The sequence below is a fragment of the Bombina bombina genome, chromosome 2 (assembly GCF_027579735.1).
Source record: "Bombina bombina isolate aBomBom1 chromosome 2, aBomBom1.pri, whole genome shotgun sequence".
Lineage (NCBI taxonomy): Eukaryota > Metazoa > Chordata > Amphibia > Anura > Bombinatoridae > Bombina > Bombina bombina.
This window is the reverse complement of record NC_069500.1, coordinates 363,724,233-363,750,357: the sequence shown is the minus strand read 5'-3', so window position 1 is coordinate 363,750,357 and position 26,125 is coordinate 363,724,233. Positions and strand designations below refer to the sequence as shown.

The 26,125-nt window shown below is 37.6% G+C and overlaps 1 protein-coding gene across 11 annotated transcripts in view; it reads left to right on the top strand.

The window, feature by feature from the left end:
* Window positions 1-26,125, top strand: part of PITPNM2 (phosphatidylinositol transfer protein membrane associated 2) — a 545,415-nt gene that overhangs the window by 419,830 nt on the left and 99,460 nt on the right. For 7 of the 11 annotated variants that reach the window (XM_053701788.1, XM_053701793.1, XM_053701790.1 and 4 more), the window contains 8 exons: window positions 1,709-1,801; window positions 5,336-5,580; window positions 7,624-7,813; window positions 9,935-10,054; window positions 12,699-12,910; window positions 15,126-15,301; window positions 23,934-24,104; window positions 24,941-25,090. In XM_053701788.1, the coding sequence (XP_053557763.1) occupies window positions 1,709-1,801; window positions 5,336-5,580; window positions 7,624-7,813; window positions 9,935-10,054; window positions 12,699-12,910; window positions 15,126-15,301; window positions 23,934-24,104; window positions 24,941-25,090 (1,357 nt within the window). The remainder of the gene's footprint in view (window positions 1-1,708; window positions 1,802-5,335; window positions 5,581-7,623; window positions 7,814-9,934; window positions 10,055-12,698; window positions 12,911-15,125; window positions 15,302-23,933; window positions 24,105-24,940; window positions 25,091-26,125) is intronic. The other 4 variants (XM_053701795.1, XM_053701796.1, XM_053701792.1 and 1 more) reach the window with 2 other exon arrangements.

The following is a 26,125-nucleotide window of genomic DNA, read 5'->3' as shown; positions in this document are numbered from 1 at the left end:
TAAAAACACCCCTGTTTGATGCTTAAATATCTTGGCTGGCTCCTATGTTTTAAATAAATATGTCAACCAGGCTTATGTTGCCTCTGACACATACATGCTCTGACACGTTCATAGACGAGCTAACTTTCTCTAGCACACTTATGATTTCTCAGTTACATGTTCTTGAAACAAGTTTTCATTAAAGTGACTCAATCATGCATGTATCAGTCTAAGTATAGTGAGAAAACTCATGGAATCCTATAGTATCCCATGAAGCAAACTAACCTAGTTGTAGGGTGAACCTGCTTATATAATAAGAAAGCAATGAGATATTTCCATCCCATTTCAGTTCGGTTTTTGAAATATAAAAAGTTACTTGTTTAGATGTGTAAACATTCTTATTGGTTAATATTGTTTTTCTGTCAGACATACACATGTAGACACAGTTTATCTAAGAAGCAAACACATTCCATTTTCTTTTTGAACACACACACTAAAGCATTCATGTTTAGAGACGATAAGGAAGGTTTGACAAACCTTGGTGTCAGGGAGCTTGCACTCGCAGCTGTAAAATACAAATCCAACTTTTAATGCGTTGTTCTATGTGTGTGTGTGTATAATAAATAAATATATATATATTCTGTTTTTTTCGTTAATTTTGTGCTTATTTATTGTTATGTACTTTTGGTTAATGGTTTAATTACTTTGTTGTGTTTTACTGTTGTGTTTTTTTTTTTTTTTTTTCTGCTACTTTTTTTATTTGTTCAATGTAGAGGGGTTAGGTTGTGGTGGGGGGTTATGTCACTTGATGGGGTTAATAGTGTAGAGGGGTTAGGTTGTGGTGGGGACTGTGGGCCTGATGATCTAAACCTCTCTGCTCTGGTGAGATGATTTACTACATCTCGTCAGTCCCGCTAGGTTTCTCAAAAACTTTTAAAAAGGCTTTTTTTTTCTTGAGCGTTGTTTATCTCTCTATGCAGAGTTCTTTATGTGAAGGAGAGACACCTACATTGCGAAATAGTGCTCAACAAAGCCCCCATATATTTATTGAGCTTTCTCTCCATGCCGGCAAATTTTGTGATCATCAGGCCCTATGTCTCTTTAGGGGTTAATAGTTTAGAGGGGTTATGTGGCGGTTATGGCGCTTTGGAGGTTAATAGTGTAGGGCTGTGTAATACACTCTTTCTTTTTTCTTTTAATATTTGTAGGCCGCTGTTCGTTTATTCGATTTTGTACCAAATGCACAAAATAGGCATTGTACATGTGTGATATGTATAAAAGGGATCATTTACATTACATCTTCAATGTTGGAAATATCCCCAGCATTGCTACCCACTGAGATGTATAGTAAAACGCCTCTCTGCGAGACTGCCAGGCAATCTTGCTCCCGCAACAAATCCGTTTTGACTATATCGCCACTTGATGGTTGTTTTGATCATCAGGGTCTAAATAAAGGAATATTCTGCCTCACAAATACTCAATCATGAACACTCATGTATTAAAATCTCTCAGGCACATATATTTTGTCCCTTATTCATACACCTAAACAGGCAGATGATGATAAATGTCTTCTTGCAAATTGCGAGTTATATATCCTTAACTTGACACAATACTATATCTCTATAAATGCAATTTGGTCACTAACCTCCATCATTAGCAAATCTCTTTAGTTGTTTCTGTTTATGGACTAGAATGGAAAATAGAGTTGTGTTTGTGCTTCTCTGCATAGAGTCATACCGCTGTTATCCACACACAAGTCATTCCCAGCAGCCCTGCTGTTATTGTCACAAATACCATTACCAGCTCTGCAGCTCGGGGAACAGTAAGTACAGACAGTTGTGGATACGTAGATGACAATGGTTTGTTATCGCTTGCTGTTTAATGTAAAATATTTACTAACATACAACTCAGAGAATAAGCTGGATGAAACTACAATAGAACATGAACATGAGGATATACTTGAACATAACATTGTATGTATTGTTGTAACATGCATTTCTCATACAACATGCAACTTGCTTGTGTACTAAAATATCTAGTTTTTGAATTGGTTTTCATTTTGTGCTGATCCCTTTTAGAAAAGGTTGCTATGTGCTTCATGGTGCTTTGTTAGAGACATGAACTTATTTAAGGAACATGAAACCAAAAAATATTCTTTCAAGATTTAGATACAGAAAACCATTTTAAACAAATTTCTAATTTACTTCTATTATCTAATTTGTTTAATTCCCTTGGTATAATTTGTTGAAGGAGCAGCAATGCACTATTGGTTTCTAACTGAACACATGGGTGAGCCAATCACAATCAATATATATATATATATATATGCAGCCACCAATCAACAGCTAGAACCTAGGTTCTCTTCTGCTCCTGAGCTTGCCTAGATAAACATTTTAGCAAAGGATAACAAGAGAAGGAAGTAAATTGGAAAGTTGTTCAAAATTGTATTCACTTTCTGAGTCCAGTCAATCAGAAAGTGAGGCAGCTGTATGGTGTGTTTTGCTTTCAATGGAACGAAGTGAACAAACACTCAGTAAGACACTCACTTGGTGCAGGAATGCCTTCAACTTCACATAGGGTTAAGATCATTTCTTTTTAATGTGTTTATTGTTTTTTGTAATATTTAAAACCTGCACTTTTAAATGCAAAACAAAACATAAAGGATGTTACTGTCCTACACACATTGAACCTTCACTTGAAATATGAGATTGAGTTTGGTTAAAGGGACATGACACACACATTTTTTTTCTTTCATGATTCAGATAGAGAAAAGTTTCCAATTTACTTCTATGATCAAAATTGCTTTGTTCTCATGTTATTTTTTGTTGAAGAGATATCTAGATAGGTAGCGTGCACATGTCTGGTAGTGCTCTTCTAAAGTATAACATTGTTGCAAAACTGCTGCCATATAGTGCTGTAGATGTGTGCAGAACTTACTTTCTTGCCATTCAACAAAGGATAACAATAAAACAAACAAAATTTGATAATAGAAGTAAATTGGAAAGTTGTTTAAAATTGTAAGTTCTATCCAAATCATGAAATATTTTTTTTCTTTTTTAATTATTGTGCCCTTTATTTTTAAACATTAAAATAGTGCATTTCCTGTAGCTAGAGTCCCAAGGCAGCTCACACCCTTTAGTATCTAATTTCATTTATCAATGGCTTATAGGTGTAGCTAATCAAAACCTTCCCCATATGACCAATAAATGTAAAAGGAAAATAAATTCTAAAGCTGAAATGACATGTTCTAAATAGCTAGCTTTTACTGTGTGTTTAACCTCTGCAAAATATTGCAGATCCTCAGTAAAGCACCAAAGGTAATTTGCAGCTGTTACAACTGCTGCTCTGGCTTACCCGTTCTGATCAGAAGCTGTAACACTTGTGGTACTCAAGAGGGGCATTTTTTAGGGGTTAAACACATAGTAAGCTTTGGTCTTTAATGCCAGACATCCCAAGTCTCCCTGAAGTTCAGGGAGTCTCCCTGATTGTAATAGCGGCTCCCTGATGCCAGCAAATGGAATGCAATCTCCCTGAAACTCCAAGTACCATCATCCAATGTGGCCCAAAAACGGAAAAGTGTTTCTTTAAGGAATTCCTTTAGTTGCTGGGACGTTATAGAACCCTCAAAGCATACATTAGTAACCAAAAAGCCCCCACTGATTTTAATAAAATAAAACTCAAATACTACCTTATTTACTGCACGTAATTAAACTTCGTATTCTAAAATATTTGAGCATTTAACAAGCGTACGATCACTGGAAAATAGGTTTGTTGTATGTGGTTGTGCAATAAAGCTATTTTTTTTAATGTGGCTTTAGTGGGAAGCTACTTTAATGATAAATCTATCTTATTTAGGGTTTCAAGGTGTCCAATATATAACTGGGAGGGGGGGGGTGACGGCGCAGTAGCGGGAGAAGCTACCTCCCTGAAATTAGTTTTTGCAGGTTGGGATGTCTGTAATGCAGATATTGCATCCTCTAACTATCTAGAGAAAACATTTTTTTTTCTTTTGAATGTCTCTTTAAAATAAGCCCAGATACTTAAAATTGTTCAGTTTTATATTAAATCTGAAAGCTCCTATGAAGTTTCATTTATTCTGTGTACAATGCAAATAATGTGATGAAATGTAATGAGCAGCTTTTTTGTGAGGGGAATCTTCAAATATAAATTTCTTTTAAATATAAAATCAAATTATTACCACCCTATAATGAAATTGTGAACACATTTTCCATCCAACTTTAGAAATTGCATTGAAAGTATAAATAAATAAAAGATGCTGCGGATAATTCTCTCTATTTGCGTTTGCTCACTAGTGATCAGAGTTTTGACATTATGAAATCTCCATAATATTTTAAAAAATGTTATGCTTTTAACGTGCAATTTTTTTTTTTTCTGTCCTCAAATTCTGGCACCACAATGACAAATTCCTTTATTCTCACTATAAATTGCAGTCAGGGCACTATGTGTTCCCAGTGATCAATTTTACCTGCTGGAGACTATTACATTTCTTTCAAATAGCTGCTTTACATTTATTTTGTTATTTGAAATAGCTATTCTTGTCCATCAGAATCACAACCTGTACTGCATATTTAAATACTGTGTAATCAAGAGAAAGCAGAAAAAAATCAACATCCCAATGGGGGGGGGGGGGTTGTAGAGAGAGTCCAGCCAATTTTAAACTGTGTTCCTGTAGCAGCTTTGAATACAATTAACCCTTGCCTGTTTGCAAGATAACAATGTTGAATATCTTTTTATTCCCACTAGAAGTATTCTAGTATTCTAATTACAAGTTTTTAAGGGTTTTGCTGGGGGGTTTTAAGCATGGAATGTGATCTTACATATTATGGATCGAATGTAATATGACAAAACTTTTACTGGTGATAACTGCAGTTGTTTTCTCAAACATAATTAATTTCCCTTTACAGCTTTAACAAAGCATGCAATGCACGTCTTTTCTTTGCATTTCAAGTGGAAAATTATGATCTGCATTATTCTAAGTTTAAGCAGATACTCTACAATGAAAAAGAAATTTAGAGAGTAACAGCTGAGGGAACATATGAAATTTATACCGTTAATATGTACAAGAACTTTAAGGCTTAAGATAAGATATTGCAGCGTTGGATAGTAGATATATATAAAAAAAATAGACTAGATTGGTCCAGTGGTTTGTTCGCTTTCGCTATTCTATTTTCATATGTAATAAAATATGACACAAACACAGATTAATGAAGAACGATGCCTCTAGATAAATGTTTGTGTATTTCTATAAGCGTAGAACAAGACTGGGTGTTTAGTTGATGGCTTCTGTGATTGCAGCCTTGTCTCCATGTAATGTTGTTTTTGTTGTGTTTCACAGGATGACTCAGCACAGGCCTCCATGCAGCCATGCAAAATTCATGTACTAATCTTAGTGCTTCATGGGGGAAACATCCTGGATAGCGGCAGTGGAGACCAGAATTCCAAGCATGGTGACGTCAACACCATTAACTCTGTGTTTGACACAGTAATGCGGGTCCATTATCCAGCTGCACTAGGACACATTGCAGTCAGACTTGTTCCATGCCCTGCCATCTGCTCAGAAGCTTTTTCACTCGTATCCAAGTGAGTTTTCCTCTCTCTCTCTGTTTTCCCGAAACCGGTCCACATCCTCACAAGCTCCTTATCTTGACATTCTGCTCACTCTTTCCATCCATTCTGCTCTATTTTATTTCTTGTTCTACTGTCACAATCAATTCTTTCACCTTCTTAATTCTTCTTGACACTTCTTTGTTCTGTGAAACTTACTCTGCTCTGTCACTGTCTATATCCTTGTTCTGCTCTGTTGCTTTGCTTCTTCTGTTGAGTCACTCTTTTTGTTCTTCGCCATCACCTTATTCATCATGCTCTGCTGTACAGTCCTGCTCCTTGTGCTTTTCTATTACCCTTATTGACATACTGACAGTACTGTAACAACCGTTCATATGCTGCTGGCAGGATATGGTTCATGGAGTCAAGAGAAACAAGTTAGATTAGGAAAGAAGGATCAACTAAGCAATAGACTTTGGGGTCCCACGTGAGATAATCCCCATAGAAATAACAAATTGCTCCCTTTCACCACTGTGGTTTATAACTCTTTACTCTGTGCTCCGTCACTCTACGTTGTAGACCATTACTGTTCATCTTGTATGTCATTTGTGCCATCACTTTCCACATAGTGCTGGGCCTCTCCTTGTTCTGGTTTGACCCACTCTTCATTATATTCTGTCAGTATACATTGTGTTGTACACTCCATGCTTTGTATCTCCTATGTCAATGCCCTGTATTCTCACTATTCTGTTGTTCACATTCATCGTTGTTCTCTAGCACGTTTGTCACTCAGTTGAACTGTGCACCCTGTTTTACTTTCTTACTCTCATTCAACCAACTATCTTCTATGCCTTTACCTTTACTTTGTACTTTATTCCCTCTTAACTACTTAACTTTTATTTCTTTTTCCTTGTTCATCTTTTTATTTCTGACTTTTGATTGTAATTTCTCTCATACGCAAGTGATATAATATGATCTTCACCTTTGGTTATATAGATTCATGTCACTTCCCAGAAGTCTTCCATCCTGCTCACTTAGGTTCTAGATTTGAGTAAAGTTGTGTGTTGCATTTCTGCTTCATCCTTAAGAGCATAATTTGAGTACATATAAGATAGCATATAGAATAGGTATTTGCACTATTTATTTTCTGAATGGTTACCTTTTAATGTGCAAGTACTCCTTATTGTAAATACTAAAGATAGCATATAGAATAGGTATTTGCACTATTTATTTTCTGAATGGTTACCTTTTAATGTGCAAGTACTCCTTATTGTAAATACTAAAGATAGCATATAGAATAGGTATTTGCACTATTTATTTTCTGAATGGTTACCTTTTAATGTGCAAGTACTCCTTATTGTAGATACAAAAGATAGCATATAGAATAGGTATTTGCACTATTTATTTTCTGAATGGTTACCTTTTAATGTGCAAGTACTCCTTATTGTAGATACAAAAGATAGCATATAGAATAGGTATTTGCACTATTTATTTTCTGAATGGTTACCTTTTAATGTGCAAGTACTCCTTATTGTAAATACTAAAGATAGCATATAGAATAGGTATTTGCACTATTTATTTTCTGAATGGTTACCTTTTAATGTGCAAGTACTCCTTATTGTAAATACTAAATGTTACATTTGGTAGGACGGCCTTGCAGTCCTCAGACCTAAGTAACCATGTTGTCATATGGATAGCTTTCATACCATCCTGCCAGGGAAGATAATATGATATATATTTGCAGGTATGAAGAGATTTATCAAGAAACATAAATATTTGTATATATGTTTATCTTGTACTCTATCCAGCTGTTTATTTTTACAGTTTTCGTTCTTACAGATTTCCCTCTTGCTTTCTAACAAGGTTTTATATATAAATCTGTCTATGTATCTTTCAAAACAGCTTTACAAAAAAGTACAGAATGAGATTATTTATATAAAATTGCTGTCTCTTTTACACTCTGTAGTGACCAAACTGAAAAACAAGACTGACAGATAAATCATTAGCTTTATGTATAAATAGTGAATAGAGAGTCTTAGGGGAGAATCACAAATACATCATTTGTTTGCTTGTTCTCAGCTTGAGCCCGTACAGTTATGATGAAGGCTGCTTATCCAATAGCCAAGATCACATTCCACTTGCGGCCCTCCCATTGCTGGCCACTTCATCCCCACAGTACATCGAAGCAGTGGCTGCAGTGATTCAGCGTGCCAACCAGGTGTTTGCAGAGTTTACCAAGTCACATGAGGGCTCATGCTTTACTGGGCAGGTGAGTGGGAGAGCGGAGCATTTTTATGTGGCTTTAAATATGTCAAAGTGATTAGTAACAAAAGATTAAGAATCTGAACCTTTAAACCTATGGGTTAACTTGTCAGTTTAATTTATTTGCGAGATTTTTTTTATTGTATTAAAGGGACATTGTTCTATACAATGTTCTCCCTTTGAACGTGTTCTCAATTATCCGTTGCTGGAGTGTAGTAAATTATTTACAAATAGCTCTTTTACCTTTTGAAATAGCTGATTGTGCCTGTTGAGATCACCATTTATACTAAAAAATATCCATACTGACTTATTAGCTATAAAAAAAAATGTAAGGAAGAGACAGCAGCTGAAATCAACCACCAGTAGGTAGGTGTTTCTGCAGGAGCTTTGAATACAATTAACTCTTACCAGCTTGATTACATTGTCCTTTCAATGTTATATTATGGCAGTTTCTATTTTACCTTGCCATAGTTATGCCCATATGGCATGGATATTATTTTCTACTAGGATGGCACTGCTAAATTCAGCAACGTCACAGCTTCCTGGTTTTATAACGGCTGAACAAATTCAATTTGTTAGTATGTTTTTTGGTTGCCATAATGCCTAGAACTGTATAAAACAACTATGTAATTGATTACGATTGATTCTAAGTAGTTGCTCCAGCATTGTCATGTTCACATTATAAAGCTGTCTAAAGTCATTGTCAAACCTTAAACTTAAAAAAATATATATATATAAAACAGAGCTAGAATAAATCCATCATCTTCATAAATCAAGACAATTTTTAAAGCACTTAGTAATTTAAGTCTTGGGAAAGACGTCACAGATGCATTAAACTGCAACAAACTCCAGTGCTGAAATATTGTCAGGCTGAAAATGTGGGTGGATATTCTGTTTACTTTTGAAATGTGTTTATTTTAGAAATGTCATCCCTACAGTGTAGTATTTAAAGCTTTAACAGAGGACAGGTTTATGGTGTTTACTTAATTTATTTCATGAACAAAATATTAAATATTTTTCCTGCAACAAGGGACAAAACAATAACCTGTTTTTAAATGTTAGCTATAGACTGGAAATAACATTTAGATTTTATTTTTTTTAAAGAATGCTAATTATTTGTATTTTGCAACTTATTAAAAAGAGTATTATTTGAGCCTTTCCTGTTAAAAATGGACCATTATTTCTTTACATCAGCATTCAAGAGAATAAAGACAACATTTCGGACATATTGTAGGCCCTTAATCATGTCTATCATAAGCCTGAAACATGATCCTTATTCCTTTGGATGCTGATTTAAAGAAATAAAGGTCCCTTTTTTTAACAGGGAAGGCTGTTTGTTTTTTCTTTTTCTGTATTTTGGACATGGCAGATCCTAGATTCTGTGTCTGAATATATATTGTGTGTTCTGCTTTCCACATTTGATTTCGAAATATTTGCAACTTCAAATGCCAAGTTTATAGATTGGACCGAATTAATTGTTAGTTAATAGTTAAGGAAAATTATTTCATAATGATTCCAATATTTTATTTATCAAAGTATTTATATTATTTACATATTATTTATTAGGTGTATCTCAGAAGATTTCCATTTTAAAGGGACAGTAAACACATATTAAATACAAGTTATTTCTCTTATCTTTCTATAGAATAAATCAGCCAAGTCTAAACATTTTCAAGACAAATTAACATCTTGTTTGCTGCAATAGTTTTTGAGCAGGAAAGCTCCACCCACCACTTATTTGGTGGAGCTAATCAGGATCGAGGCTATAGACAACAAGGCTAGCCACTGTTATTTTGTTAGTATAAAGTGCATTGTTTTGCAGTTATTATCTAAAGCCAATTAGGGAAAGATATGTATGAGAGTGAGCCTTGAAAAGTCAGAGCTAAATTACACAATAAGGGTGTAAAATAAAGTATATTGCAAAGTAAAGATTTTATATACAAATCTCAAGGTGTTTACTGTCCCTTTAAGGGAACACATAAATAAATTAATTTAAAACACTTAAAGGGTCCTTCTAAGACTTTTTTTGTACATCAGTAGTCTCTGCTGCCAATCCATTGGATATGTATGTCTCAATGCAAACTGCTTTGGATTGCGCTGTTAACTGAACTCATACTCTCTGTTCCAGGTGTGTTTAGTTGGTGACTGTGTAGGAGGAATTCTTGGATTTGATGCCTTATGTTACAGCAATCAGACGGTATCCGAGAGCCAGAACAGCAGCCGGAGAGGAAGTGTTGTGAGTGTGCAGGTAACTTTTATGGGTTGCCTCCTACCTGTTCACTCCTGTCTCTTTTTCCTATCACAAACTCTTTTAAAGAGCCAATAATTAGTGTTACAATGAATTGACCATGACTATCCTAAAACAGGAGTGTTTAGCGTCCATTTGGGAAACAAAACAGTCTCTCTTCTTGAGAAGTAATTACATTAACAAACTGACCCACTTGTGTCCCTGCAGAGAGATCCTTATTTTATAGCATATTTGAGGCTTAGATATCCCTGGTTATGGAATCAATATAGGCATCTTGTCAGGAAAATTGAAGACCAAGGTTTTATCCAATCATATATTTTGCCAAAATGGACACTATGGGCGAGATTACAAGTGGAGCGCTAATTTACCGTGCACCTGCAAACGGGCAAATTTGCCTGTTTGCGGGTGCGCTATAATTACTCAGCCATTAAGTGGCTGGTTATTGCCACTGCAAGCTCATGCTCACAGCATGAGAACGAGGCTCCCATTTGAGCCTATGGAAGCGCACTCTCATGAGTGCAATGCTTCCCAGCAATGGAAGCTCTGTTATTACTAAGTGGAGAGCTAATATCGCTTTCAAGAAAGCGATATTTAGCGATCCACTTATAATCTGGTTCTATATGTGTTGTAACCAGGGATGACTTTTTAATTTATGCAATTTTAGATAAGCAATACTTCAGTTTATGCAGCTAATGTCTACTAATGGAGATGTAGAAGACAGATCATGAATGTTTCTATCTGGATTTGTACAATAACACGGGGACATCAGTGTACCATTGTGTCAGGCAGATAGAAGCAAGTTGGAAGCCATAACAGTGGCTTATGTCTAGCTAAACCTTGGCTTATTTCTGGACTGTGTTGCACATCAGAACATAATCCCCCCAGGGATTTTGAATATTTTACATACCATGTTCCATCCATGGTGTCCAGGAATTGAACATGAAACTGGTTATGTATTGGATAAGCATGGTTTCCGCATGTCACAGGATCCTTGTAGATATATATGAACACTTTCGTAGTTGAAATAGAGCGCTCAGTTTTAAAAGATTAAACAATTTGTTTCAGTTATTAAATTGTCCTAGTTCTCTTGATATCCTTTGTTAAAAAGCATACCTAGATAAGCTTAGGAGCAGAAATGCACAGCTGCAAGCCAGCTAGATTGGTGGCAAGACTTGTGCTTCTAGTCCATTGGCATACCAGATGTGTTCAGCAACATTCCAGTAGCTGACTTTAATGTTAACCACTTTGCCAGGGTTAGTAATATACCCTCAAAAGTTCAATAAAACATTTTCTAGCACATTTCTGCACTTATATGTCCCTTAAAGGACTAAGGGCCTTGCTATTTATATAGGCATAGATGTATATCGTACCAAAATACCATCAGATATATGTAGAAATATGTATTCATGAATAAATAGAACATATTCTGCTATGTGAGGAACATTGCAATGTGAAATATTCATATACTCATGTCGTGTTAGCACACTTGAAATTATGCAATCGGATTTGAGTGTGAGTGGGGTGTTTTTCACTTTGTTTGCTCCTTTTCCTTCTATGGGGAAATATGTTAACGCGCATATCCTAACTTTTTGACTTTTTACATGCATTGGGTTAGCGCTTAAGCAAAATCTTTTTACTTTCAACTTGTTCTAGGAACGCTACCCGTTGCGCGCAAAAAGCTTACTTCTAGTGGTTAGTGCGGTAGCGTTAAATACTGCTCCACTTTATCAGTAGAAAAGGGTAACGTGATTTGCAAACTATACCTTCACCTTAGTGTGCATAAATCCTTCCCTGGTCCTGCCTATGCATATATGCCTGCTTATTTGCTCATCAGCTGTAAAGAAATGGAACATTTTGTTTTTTACACTTGAATGTCCCTTTAATACTTTGGGATTTTGGTGTCATCAGGGTTAATATACATTTCTTCTCTAACCATAAATGGAGTGAATGATATAGAGGAGCTTAAATAATGTTCAATTAGGTAAGAAGTTATTTGTTTATATTCTGTATTTTGCTTTGTTTTAGTTTTTATCTTTGGAAGAAATTACATTTTATTAGTTGCTTTTATGTAAAAGTAAAGTAAAAGAGATACTATGAAAACCATAGAGGCATTATCACTGAATATCTCAATTTTAGGATCATGGAAAAAAGTTCTCATGCTGATAACAAAAAAAACACATACATTTGTCTTCCAGAGAAGTTGGAAAATGATTGCCCAGTCGACAAGTTTATCTGTTTAATAAAGGATTGGCTGGGCACTTTGGTTCATTTGTGTGTCCTGGGTTTTTATGTGGCCTTTTTTTGGAGAGGGGCTTCAAATAGCATTTCTGCCAACTGTAAGAAGGTACAAGGCAATAAACGCCACTAGTGAATATGATGTAACCATTCTCAGTGTAAAAGAATGTATATTATCAGTAAGTATACCTCTTGTGTCCACTTATAAAACAAAATTCTAATTAACTTTGCAATTCTAATATAAGAACTTAAAAACCTAATAGAAAAAATAGTGTAACTAAGAAGAAAACCTGATACAGGTTAGTGTGTTGCTTAATCCCTTTGGTGCCAAGATTGCTTTGCCACATAGCTATATACTTTAGAACCCATTCTCTTTGATTGCTGATCTGTTTTCATTTTTTAATCCCAGGATACAGACCTCTTGTCTCCGGGCATTAGCGTCAACAACAGTTACTGCTCCAGTAGTTCAAATCTGGAGACCAGCCGGCATTTGAGCCGCAGCAATATTGACATACCTCGGAGCAATGGTGATGACCCAAAGAGACAACTTCCTCGGAAAAGGAGTGATTCCTCTACATATGAACTGGACACTATCAAACAACATCAAGCTTTCCTCTCAAGGTTTGTATTAGAGGTTCTGATGTCTCTACAGCAGTACAACACTAGGTTTTCAGAACTACATTTGTAACTAGTGCCCACTTACTTGACTATCTCAAAACATTTTCACTGTGTAGATGACCCACTGGCAGTGAAAAGGTTCTAGTGCCTCTAAGCTCAAATATGTAGTCATAATTTACAACACATACACCAAACTTTCTTGTGGCAAACATACTCTTATATGATATTAAACATTAGATACATTCTAGATAAAGTGATGTATTCAAAGCAAATATTAGCCTGATAATTATATATGGGTCACTAGAAATTGGTCAACAGAATTAAATTACAGGAAAAGGGGACAAAATAAATAATGAAAGTATATTGCAAAGTTGTTTTTACCAGCACCGGACTTAGCATAGGGTATGTGCCTGGTGGGCTTGGGTCGGTTATGGGCTAGGGCCTATTGCCTTTGCCCTGCTCATTCAGCAGCATTATAATTTGCACATGATGCAGGGTAGCCCTTCATTTCCTCTCACTGCCTTGCTGTTTCTGTGAGACAGATCAGGGTTGGTCAACCTTGTTCAGGTGCCTGTTAATTTTAGTATCTGTGACTACACAGGCTGATGATCAATAAGCAGATATTCTTGATTTAAGTGTGAACTTCAATAGCTTACATTTTACAACCAATTTTGACAGAAAGATGTTAAAAACAATAAATGTTTCTGTAAATCAAACTAGTAATGGCAGTTTTGGGGAATAGTTAAATAACAAAAAGGAGGTGGGCTGCTCCTCAAAATTCCCAGGCCTACTTCTGGTCACAATCCGGCCCTGGTTTTTACTGCACATTGTTCAACATTTTGGGTTAGATTACAAGTGGAGTTTGCAGACGTGCAATAAATAACCAGCCATTACAAGTGGCTGGTTATTGCTACCGCAAGCTGGCGGTAGCAATTAGCGCTCAGAAGATTAACCAGAGATCAGATCTCTGGTTAATTTTCTAAAAGTGCCCTAAATGCCCCCCAAAATAAAGGGCCATTTAGTTTTTGTATTTATTTTTTTCATTAAACAAATTACTGCGCTAGGCAGTTTTTAGGGCTTAAAAGTGGCGGGTGTGGGTTGTAAGAAAAAAACACAGCACTGAAAAGCGCCTTTAAATTGCGGTCTATGGGAACCGTATGTTCCCTGTAAATATATATGAATTATGTATATGAATATATACATATATATTTGTGTTAATATGTGCATATACGCACTTTAACACACAAATATATATGAATATATTCATATACATAATTCATATTCATATATATTTATATTTGCTTTCCATCGCTGCTTGACTTACCCTCTTCACTGTGCTACTTCTCATGCCGTGTCTCATGGCATGAGAATCAGGCTCTCATTGGAGCCTTTGGAAGCGCGCTCTATTGAGCGCAAAGCTTCAATGCAATGCGAACCCGAGATCGCTTTCACATTGTGGGCCACTTCAGTTTCCAGCTCACAATTGCGTGCATTGGTTTTACAAGTGGAGCGCAGTGGTGCAATTTTGTGCTCCACTTGTAATCTGGCCCTTTATAGTACAACCTTATAGTCTTTTCTGTCCCTTTAAACCCCCTTAAACTATAGTTAAATATATTTTGTTTAAACAAAACAGTTGGTTTAATGTGCTATAACATTTACAGTTGAATCACAATTAAATAGTAAGGAGAACCACTTTTTTTGCTCTCTCTCTCCCCCCTCTCTTTTGCTCTCTCTCCCGCTTTCTTTTGCTCTCTCTCCCCCTCTCTTTTGCTCTCTCTACCCCCCCTCTCTTTCCTCCCTCTTTTGTGCGCTCTCTCTGACACCCACTCACGCATAGCCTTGCCCTCCACCACGGCTGCTCTCGCCCCACCCAATCACGCTGGGTCCTGCCCAAGCCCCGCCTGCTGCCTCTGGCCCCGCCCACCGTTCTTGCACTCAGCAGACAGCAGATCATCAGGTGTGTTTCAAGGCCATGTGTGTTTGTCCTTGCGCTGTCTCTACTGCGCATGACAGCTTTGGACAAACACACTTGGCTTTTTATATTATAGGATGGTACAAACAAATTGCATATCATTTGAAAGTTGCCCTTGAATAGATTCTTATATTAAAATTGGTATGACTATGTTAATTATTAGTGTATATAGATTGTATTTAAATTCAGGAGAATAGCTACTGATGTGTTGCAATGTTGAGGCCTATTATCTTTACCTCTTTTCAGTTTACACTCAACTGTCCTGAGAAATGACCCAGGCTCCCGTAGGTCAAGTAGCTCAACAATGCTGGATGGTGGCAACATCGGAAAATTTGAATTTGAGATCACAGATTTCTTCCTGTTTGGATCCCCTCTTGGGCTTGTGCTGGCTCTGAGAAAAACTGTTATTCCAGCTCTAGACAGTAAGTGCAATACTGTTAATAAGTAAAATCATGATAAAACCAGTTTAGTCAACGTAGCAAGAACACTACATGATCAACTGTTTATAACAGGAAGATGGCTACTTGATAAACAGCAGGAAACAGGACTACACAACAGGTGGCGCTAGGTAAATAGCTGAGATGTGGATTAGCTTTGGTGGAAAACAAGATGCTGAATTATTTGTTTACATGAAGAGTCATATCTGACGACTGACGTTATAAAAGTGGCATTGTAAAGTACCTGACTTGTAGCAAAATAACAAACAGTTCACTTATAGGGGAACTATGTACTGAACAAAGTATTTCTAAATGCTTTTAATTTTTTTCACTAGTGGCTTTAGTGTATCTAGCAAAATATTTTAATGGTGCAGGTTTGAGTGTTTTTATACAGTCATCATTTATTGTGCTTGCTTTTTGTTTAATTTACCTCTGAAAATTGTTTTCCACCCCCTTCTTTCAGAACCTAATTGTATAACAATGCAAAAGAAAACTGATCCAATATGTTGGATAACTATTATTGGATTATTGCTTACAAAGTTAAAATCAGCTCTGGAGCTGCAATGCACTATTCTATTCTTGCTGAACACATCTGTTGAGCCAATGACAATATATATATATATATATATATATATATATATATATATATATATACACACACATGTATACCTCGTTTACACAGCGGGTTAGGTGTGTAATAGCGCTGTTTAGTTTAATACTAACACAGCACAGCACAGTATTCAATTAATATTCAATAAAAACTATACCTGTAAAATAGTAACAATTACTGTAGTAAAATTTGCCAGACTATAACACTAAGACCCAGATTGCACTGTAATGCTGTAAACGATGTGAACTGCGCATAACAAAAGGGTACCAGTCACTTTTCTCGCAATCTCACGATGAGTACAGCACTGTTTTAAAATCCTTGGAGGCTGAACTTAAGCTCCACAAAGCGCTGAAGTTAATATATTTACAATATGTTATGTCTTTGAATTCTGCAACATTTTCTTCTATTTAAACTTGGACTTGATAGCTTAGGACAGAAGATGCGGTTCGCTTACCCGCAGTATAACTCTCTATTTAGTTAATATAGCTCATAGAGTAGAGTAATGATTAATATGATGTCATTAAAAACCATGCTTGTATATGATTACAAATAAATCTATGCATTGGGAGACATAACTCTATGGGGAATGCTTTATTATATGGTGAGGATTCTCCTCCTCTTTAAATATCAGACTTTAGTTTTTACATGGCATTTTACAACATGTTTAATTAAATGTAGTTAGGATGTCTTTCTGGCTAGAGCTGGCACCAATGTTTATTAATTAATAAAACAAAAGTTGATGTCTTCGCTCCTGTACCCAGAATGCTAATGAGGACTTTCAGGCTAGGAGCCAGGAATGCCACTTTAATCAATGTGATTTCTTTTTTTATTGTCTTACGTTAATACATTTGGTGGTAGTGTTTGTATTAAATAATCATTGCAAGATCTATCATTTGTATATGAAAGGGAATAAATAAGTGAAGGGTTATGTGACAGAGGAGGATGTGACCTGGATACTAATGATTGTAAGGAATTACCCAAGTTCACCAGTAAATCTAGATTTATCCAGGATTAAAAGAGGTTGTTTTGCAATTATTTTGTCTGGAATTGTTGCATTGCACAAACATGCTGTGAAATCTGAGACAATTCTTGTTTATTTCATTTTCACATACGTTATGTCTTTTCTGTGTATATTTTACATTTTTGGAAGAATGATCTGAATAAATATATATATTTTTTTATTTGCAAACAGACGAATGACATTTTTAACTAATCAACTAATTAACAAATCAACAAATTAGTTGATAAAGTTCATTTATTAAAGGGGTAATCAAATATAAAAGGTATATATTTTATATTTGATTATCCCTTCAATTAATGAACGAAAGAATTAACCCATTTAATTGATTCATTAAAAGTGCAATTCGTTATCCATTTGTGAACGAAAACTCAGAATAACAAAGAAATTACTTAATTAGATCTTTTGTCCAAAAACAGATATACATATCTAATGTTTATCTTTATTGTGATAAATAAAATGAAAGTACAACAAACTCACAGCACAGCCTGCCATGATATTATTACATAACAAACTATGGCAGGTACTCCTGATAAAGTCTACATGGTTCTGAATGCCAATCAAGAATTGTTGGAGTTTAGTGGTTATTGTCCTCCCAAAAGATCATGAGCAAAAGGGTAACCCAGCTAACTTCATTTACATGATGCCCATTAAGCCTCCCAGTCATAACCGCTTAAGATTTGATTACAAGCCCAGGCATAACTTTAGGTAAGAAGGTGAATTATTAACAAAAACAGAAAATCAAAAATTAACAAAAAGTCATCTATATATCATGCACTCTTATAGATATGATATAGGTAAAATACACCCTAGTGAAATGATTTTTAAATTATTTGCCAATGTATCGATAAAATACTTTTCTCTTGTTAAGTGTATTCAGTCCACGGGTCATCCATTACTTATGGGACTATATCTCCTTCCCAACAGGAAGTTGCAAGAGGATAACCCAAGCAGAGCTGCTATATAGCTCCTCCCCTCACATGTCATATCCAGTCATTCTCTTGCAACTCAACTAGATAGGTCGTTGTGAGAGGTCTGTGGTGTTTTTATACTTAGTTTATTTCTTCAATCAAAAGTTTGTTATTTTAAATGGCACCGGAGTGTGCTGTTTGTTCTCAGGCAGTATTTAGAAGAAGAATCTGCCTGCGTTTTCTATGATCTTAGCAGAAGTAACTAAGATCCACTGGCTGTTCTCGCACATTCTGAGGAGTGGGGTAACTTTCAGAAAGGGAATAGCATGTGGGGAATCCTGCAAACGAGGTATGTGCAGTAAATTATTTTTCTAAGGAATGGAATTGACTAAGAAAATACTGCTGATACCGATGTAATGTAAGTACAACCTTAAATGCAGCAGCGACTGGTATCAGGCTGATGAATGTATGTACAATAAGTAATTTTCTAAGGAATGGAATTTGACTAAGAAAATACTGTTAATACCGAAGTATTGTATAAGCCTTAACTGCAGTAGAAGCGACTGGTAGCAGGCTTATTAATAACACTATCTAACTTTTAAAGTGTATGTTTAAAACGTTTACTGGAATGTTATTCGTTTTTTGTGAGGTACTTTGGTGATAAATCTTTTGGGGCATGAAATTTTCCACATGGCTGTTGTTTATTTCTATATAGAAACGATTAACTGAGGTTTCCCACTGTTGTAATAGGAGTGGGAGGAGCCTATTTTAGCGCTTTTTTGCGCAGTAAAAATTCAGTTTCAGTCTTCCTGCTTCTTCCTCCTTGATCCAGGACGTCTCTAGAGAGCTCAGGGGTCTTCAAAAGTCATTTTGAGGGAGGTAATCAGTCACAGCAGACCTGTGACAGTGTGTTTGACTGTGATAAAAATGTTAATTGTTAAATTGATTATCCGTTTTTGGGTATTAAGGGGTTAATCATCCATTTGCTAGTGGGTGCAATACTTTTCTAACTTAATACATTTACTGTGAAAATTTGTTTGCTATAACTGATTTGGTTCATTGTTATTTCAACTGTGACGTTTTTTTGTGCTTCTTAAAGGCGCAGTAGCGTTTTTTATATTGCTTGTAAATTTATCTGAAAGGTTTTTCCAAGCTTGCTAGTCTCATTGCGAGTCTGTTTAAACATGTCTGACACAGATGAATCTGTTTATTCACTATGTTTGAAGGCCAATGTGGAGCCCCACAGAAATATGTGTACTAAATGTATTGATGTCACTTTGAATAAAAGTAAATCTATATCGGTAAAGAAATTATCACCAGACAACGAGGGGGAAGTTATGCCGACTAACTCTCCTCACGTGTCAGTACCTTCGCCTCCCGCTCAGGGGGCGCGTGATATTGTGGCGCCAAGTGCATCAGAGAGGCCCATACAAATCACTTTGCAAGACATGGCTGCTGTTATGACAGAGGTATTATCTAAATTGCCTGAATTAAGAGGCAAGCGCGATAGCTCTGGGTTAAGGACAGAGCGCGCTGATGATGTGAGAGCCATGTCTGATACTGCGTCACAATTTGCAGAACATGAGGACGGAGAGCTTCATTCTGTGGGTGACGGATCTGATCCAGGGAGACCGGATTCAGAGATTTCTAATTTTAAATTTAAGCTTGAGAACCTCCGCGTATTGCTAGGGGAGGTATTAGCGGCTCTGAATGATTGTAACACGGTTGCAATTCCAGAGAAAGTATGTAGGTTGGATAGATACTTTGCGGTACCGGTGTGTACTGACGTTTTTCCTATACCTAAAAGGCTTACAGAAATTATTAGCAAGGAGTGGGATAGACCCGGTGTGCCCTTTTCCCCACCTCCGATATTTAGAAAAATGTTTCCGATAGACGCCACCACACGAGACTTATGGCAGACGGTCCCTAAGGTGGAGGGAGCAGTTTCTACTTTAGCTAAGCGTACCACTATCCCGGTGGAGGATAGTTGTGCTTTTTCGGAGCCAATGGATAAAAAATTAGAAGGTTACCTTAAGAAAATGTTTGTTCAACAAGGTTTTATCTTACAGCCCCTTGCATGCATTGCGCCTGTCACTGCGGCTGCGGCATTCTGGTTTGAGTCTCTGGAAGACGCCATTCGCACAGCTCCATTGGATGAGATTATGGCCAAGCTTAAAGCACTTAAGCTAGCTAATGCATTTGTTTCTGATGCCGTTGTACATTTAACCAAACTAACGGCTAAGAACTCCGGATTCGCCATCCAGGCGCGCAGAGCGCTATGGCTTAAATCCTGGTCAGCTGACGTGACTTCTAAATCTAAATTGCTTAATATTCCTTTCAAAGGGCAGACCTTATTCGGGCCCGGCTTGAAAGATATTATTGCTGACATTGCTGGGGGTAAGGGTCATACTCTTCCTCAGGACAGGGCCAAGTCAAAGGCCAAACAGTCTAATTTTCGTGCCTTTCGTAATTTCAAGGCAGGAGCAGCATCAACTTCCTCCGCTCCAAAACAGGAAGGACTTGTTGCTCGTTACAGACAGGGCTGGAAAACTAACCAGTCCTGGAACAAGGGCAAACAGGCCAGAAAGCCTTCTTCTGCCCCTAAGACAGCATGAAGAGAGGGCCCCCTATCCCGGAAACGGATCTAGTGGGGGGCAGACTATCTCTCTTCGCCCAGGCTTGGGCAAGAGATGTCCAGGATCCCTGGGCGTTGGAGATCATATCTCAGGGATATCTTCTGGACTTCAAAGCATATCCTCCACAAGGGAGATTTCATCTTTCAAGGTTATCAGCAAACCAAATAAAGAAAGAGGCATTTCCACGCTGTGTGCAAGACCTCTTAGTATTGGGGGTGATCCACCCAGTTCCGCGGACGGAACAAGGGCAAGGGTTTTACTCGAATCTGTTTGTGGTTCCCAAGAAAGAGGGAACCTTCAGACCAATCTTGGACTTAAAAATCTTAAACAAATTCCTAAGAGTTCCATCATTCAAAATGGAAACTATTCGAACCATCCTACCCATGATCCAAGAGGGTCAATACATGACCACGGTAGACTTAAAGGATGCCTACCTTCATATACCGATTCACAAAGATCATTATCGGTACCTAAGATTTGCCTTTCTAGACAGGCATTACCAGTTTGTAGCTTTTCCCTTCGGGTTGGCTACGGCCCCGAGAATCTTTACAAAGGTTCTGGGCTCACTTTTGGCGGTTCTAAGACCGCGAGGCATAGCGGTGGCTCCGTATCTAGACGACATCCTGATACAGGCATCAAGCTTTCAAATGGCCAAGTCCATACAGAGATAGTTCTGGCATTTCTGAGGTCGCATGGGTGGAAAGTGAACGTGGAAAAGAGTTCTCTATCACCACTCACAAGGGTCTCCTTTCTAGGGACTCTGATAGATTCTGTAGAGATGAAAATTTACCTGACGGAGTCCAGGTTGTAAAAGCTTCTAAATACTTGCCGTGTCTTTCATTCCGTTCCACGCCCGTCAGTGGCTCAGTGCATGGAAGTAATCGGCTTAATGGTAGCGGCAATGGACATAGTGCCATTTGCGCGCCTGCATCTCAGACCGCTGCAATTATGCATGCTAAGTCAGTGGAATAGGGATTATTCAGATTTGTCCCCTCTGCTAAATCTGGACCAAGAGACCAGAGATTCTCTTCTCTGGTGGCTTTCTCGGGTCCATCTGTCCAAGGGCATGACCTTTCGCAGGCCAGATTGGACGATTGTAACAACAGATGCCAGCCTTCTAGGTTGGGGCGCAGTCTGGAACTCCCTGAAGGCTCAGGGATTATGGACTCAGGAGGAGAAACTCCTCCCAATAAATATTCTGGAGTTGAGAGCAATACTCAATGCTCTTCTGGCTTGGCCTCAGTTAGCAACTCGGTTTCAGTCGGACAACATCACGACTGTGGCTTACATCAACCATCAAGGGGGAACCAGGAGTTCCCTAGCAATGTTGGAAGTCTCAAAGATAATTCGCTGGGCAGAGTCTCACTCTTGCCATCTGTCAGCGATCTACATCCCAGGCGTGGAGAACTGGGAGGCGGATTTTCTAAGTCGCCAGACTTTTCATCCGGGGGAGTGGGAACTTCACCCGGAGGTCTTCACTCAACTGATTCATCGTTGGGGCAAACCAGATCTGGATCTCATGGCGTCTCGCCAGAACGCCAAGCTTCCTTGTTACGGATCCAGGTTCAGGAACCCGGGAGCGGTGCTGATAGATGCTCTGACAGCCCCTTGGGTCTTCAACATGGCTTATGTGTTTCCACCATTCCCGATGCTTCCTCGACTGATTGCCAGGATAAAACAGGAAAGAGCATCGGTGATTCTGATAGCACCTGCGTGGCCACGCAGGACCTGGTATGCAGACCTAGTGGACATGTTGTCCTGTCCACCATGGTCTCTGCCTCTGAGGCAGGACCTTCTAATTCAGGGTCCTTTCAATCATCCAAATCTAATTTCTCTGAGACTGACTGCATGGAGATTGAACGCTTGATTCTATCAAAGCGTGGCTTCTCGGAGTCGGTTATTGATACCTTAATACAGGCTTGGAAACCTGTTACCAGAAAAATTTACCATAAGATATGGCGTAAATATTTATACTGGTGCGAATCCAAGAGTTACTCATGGAGTAAGGTTAGGATTCCTAGGATATTGTCTTTTCTACAAGAGGGTTTAGAAAAGGGCTTATCTGCTAGTTTGTTAAAGGGACAGATTTCTGCTCTGTCTATTCTTCTACACAAACGTCTGGCAGAAGTTCCAGACGTTCAGGCCTTTTGTCAGGCTTTGGCTAGGATTAGGCCTGTGTTTAAGACTGTTGCTCCGCCGTGGAGTTTAAACTTAGTTCTTAAAGTTCTTCAAGGTGTCCCGTTTGAACCCCTTCATTCCATTGATATTAAGCTGTTATCTTGGAAAGTTCTGTTTTTGATGGCTATTTCCTCGGCTCGAAGAGTCTCTGAGTTATCTGCCTTACATTGTGATTCTCCTTATCTGATTTTCCATTCAGACAAGGTAGTTCTGCGTACTAAGCCTGGGTTCTTACCTAAGGTAGTTTCTAACAGGAATATCAATCAAGAGATTGTTGTTCCATCACTGTGTCCTAACCCTTCTTCAAAGAAGGAACGACTCTTGCATAATCTGGACGTAGTCCGTGACCTGAAGTTCTATTTGCAGGCAACTAAAGATTTTCGTCAAACTTCTTCCCTGTATGTCATTTACTCTGGACAGAGGAGAGGTCAAAAAGCTTTGGCTACCTCTCTCTCCTTTTGGCTTCGTAGCATAATACGCTTAGCCTATGAGACTGCTGGACAGCAGCCTCCTGAAAAAGTTACAGCTCATTCCACTAGAGCTGTGGCTTCCACCTGGGCCTTTAAGAATGAGGCCTCTGTTGAACAGATTTGCAAGGCTGCAACTTGGTCTTCACTTCACACTTTTTCAAAATTTTACAAATTTGACACTTTTGCTTCTTCGGAGGCTGTTTTTGGGAGAAAGGTTTTACAGGCAGTGGTTCCTTCCGTTTAAAGTTCCTGCCTTGTCCCTCCCATCGTCCGTGTACTTTAGCTTTGGTATTGGTATCCCATAAGTAATGGATGACCCGTGGACTGAATACACTTAACAAGAGAAAACATAATTTATGCTTACCTGATAAATTTATTTCTCTTGTAGTGTATTCAGTCCACGGCCCGCCCTGTCTTTTAAGGCAGATCTAAATTTTTAATTCAAACTACAGTCACCACTGCACCCTATGGTTTCTCCTTTCTTGTCTTGTTTCGGTCGAATGACTGGATATGACATGTGAGGGGAGGAGCTATATAGCAGCTCTGCTTGGGTGATCCTCTTGCAACTTCCTGTTGGGAAGGAGATATAGTCCCATAAGTAATGGATGACCCGTGGACTGAATACACTACAAGAGAAATAAATTTATCAGGTAAGCATAAATTATGTTTTTAATCAAATGAATTGGCATATCCTCTTCTTCTAGCAATTATTTAAACAATGTTATACTAGCACATTGGCCTCTCTATGACCTTATGATGATCTTTGTCTTGTGTTTTCTATGTTTTGTGATTAGTTTTTCAGCTTAGGCCAGGTTGCCAGCAGGTTTACAATCTCTTCCATCCGGCCGACCCTTCTGCCTCGCGAGTGGAGCCACTTCTGGAGAAAAAGTTTCATTTATTGCCTCCATTCAACGTTCCTCGATATCAGAGGTTCCCACTGGGTGATGGCAATTCTGCTCTGCTGGGTAAGTCAAAGCAGGATTTCACTGAGGTACCAGAATATTGAGTTGCATTAAACTAGATTAATCTCAAGCATTCAGTAGACTCCCTTGCAGGGAATTAGCTTAAAGGGTACCATGTAGTATATAGTGTTACATACAGTAGATGAGCTTTCATGCTCACATTTATGACCAGTATAATAACAACATCTTTTTAAGCCACTGACTAAATGTTTTTAAAAACACATCATTTGTGAGTTAACAGATGCATCTTGGTCTTTCTTTTAATTAAAAGTACTAAGGTCACCAAAGTATGTATTTGTCAAACTAGAAAGCAACATATATAGTCAAAAACTTTGCTATGCCTCCCAATTGGTTGTCCAAAAGTGAACTTCACTGGCTTAATCAGGCCAGCATTTTATTATCCTTCCTTAAAGTGACCACTTCTATATATTAAAGATGTTTTCAGATGGGTCAAAATGTTTTTTTGTTTTTTTCTTTTTGTCATTGAGAGTTATATCTAGGTGTTATCCAGCCTATGGTCATGTTTTCTGTTCATACAGGAAAGAGAATGTTACTGGTACATAAAATCCATTAAATAAGACATCTATCTTATCAGCAAATAAGAATAGATATCAGTCATCATTTTTTCTATACATGTTAGAATTCTTGACCTTTTATGATAAAAGCTCACACCTTATGGGCTCAATTAGGTTTCGCTAGGTAAATATAGTTTCCTCCATCCTTATGTGGTTTCATTATCAGTGGGTGGTGGCTGTAGGGTTTGTTTTCTGTTACATTGTCTGGTTACATGTGTGTAGTGTTTTGTCCTTTGTTTTTGTTTCCCTTTCATCTACATCTAGTCGAAGCTGTGCAGAACAACCCCATCCTGCTCATGGAAGGCAGCTCGGCTGTTGCTCTCCAGAGACAAGATGGCGTCATGGAAACCAGTATCCCTGTTCCTGTCCTAAACTGCCAAGACACTTCCAGTAAACCTGCCACTGGTGTTGAATGTGTGTATCCTTCCCTCTTATTGTCTTTGTTTCTATTAATCATAATCCGATGCACCTTAACCTAAACCAAAAGTATTTCTGTTGATAATTTAGCTACTCCTAAGAAAATATAGCTTTTCCAGAATGTCAATGTACTGGTTAATAGAGATAATATAAATACATGTAATAATGTACATTTGTATATGTATGTATGGCAAGGTCAGTTCTCAAAATGTTTAGTTTACATTTTAGCCAAATTAATTTAGAAATCAAACTGTTCTCACCCTTTTTAAAAAACAAAACAAAACAAAATAAGTTTCTTGCAGAAGCTACGCCCATTTTCACACAATTAAGCTTACACAACCATCTTGCTTAACTCTTTGTCTTTCTGCCGGCTGAAGGCAGTTATCTATATAAATAAGTAAATGGATCTCCTGTAAGTTGCCTTATTTATAATCCGTTACAATGAAACAGTTTACTCTGCAAGAGTTCATGAAATGTTATTGCAATCAAACACACAGCCATGATTACAGCATAATCACAATTCTTTCACTTCCCCAGTATTTGTTTACTGATATTCACATTATTTAATTCACTTTGAATTTGAAAATAAAAATGGCGGAAATCTTTTGGTTTTTGTTGGTATTTGGAATATTGCTTGACTTTCTATGTATCATTGGTGGGATTAGATGGTCAGTGTATTACCTTACAGTATACTCTAGACCACTGTTTTTTTAAACCTGTCCTCAGACCTTCCCATCAGGCCAGGTTTTCATGATTACGTTAGGTAAAATAACCATGTTAATTAATCAGCTGGTTATTTCCCCTGTGCTCCAGTTCAGATATCATCAAAATGTGTCCTGTTAGGGAGGACTGAGGGCAGGTTTGAAACCAGTGCTGTAGACCTATATATCATATAAGATCTGTTTAGCTTACCTGAGCTGTAAAATGGTAGATCCTGATTAATCTGTGTAATTTATTTTTGTTCATAGTATCACTAGATATGTGATAGGCATTTGAAATCCATTTACCATCTATGTTGCAAGGCTCACTTTT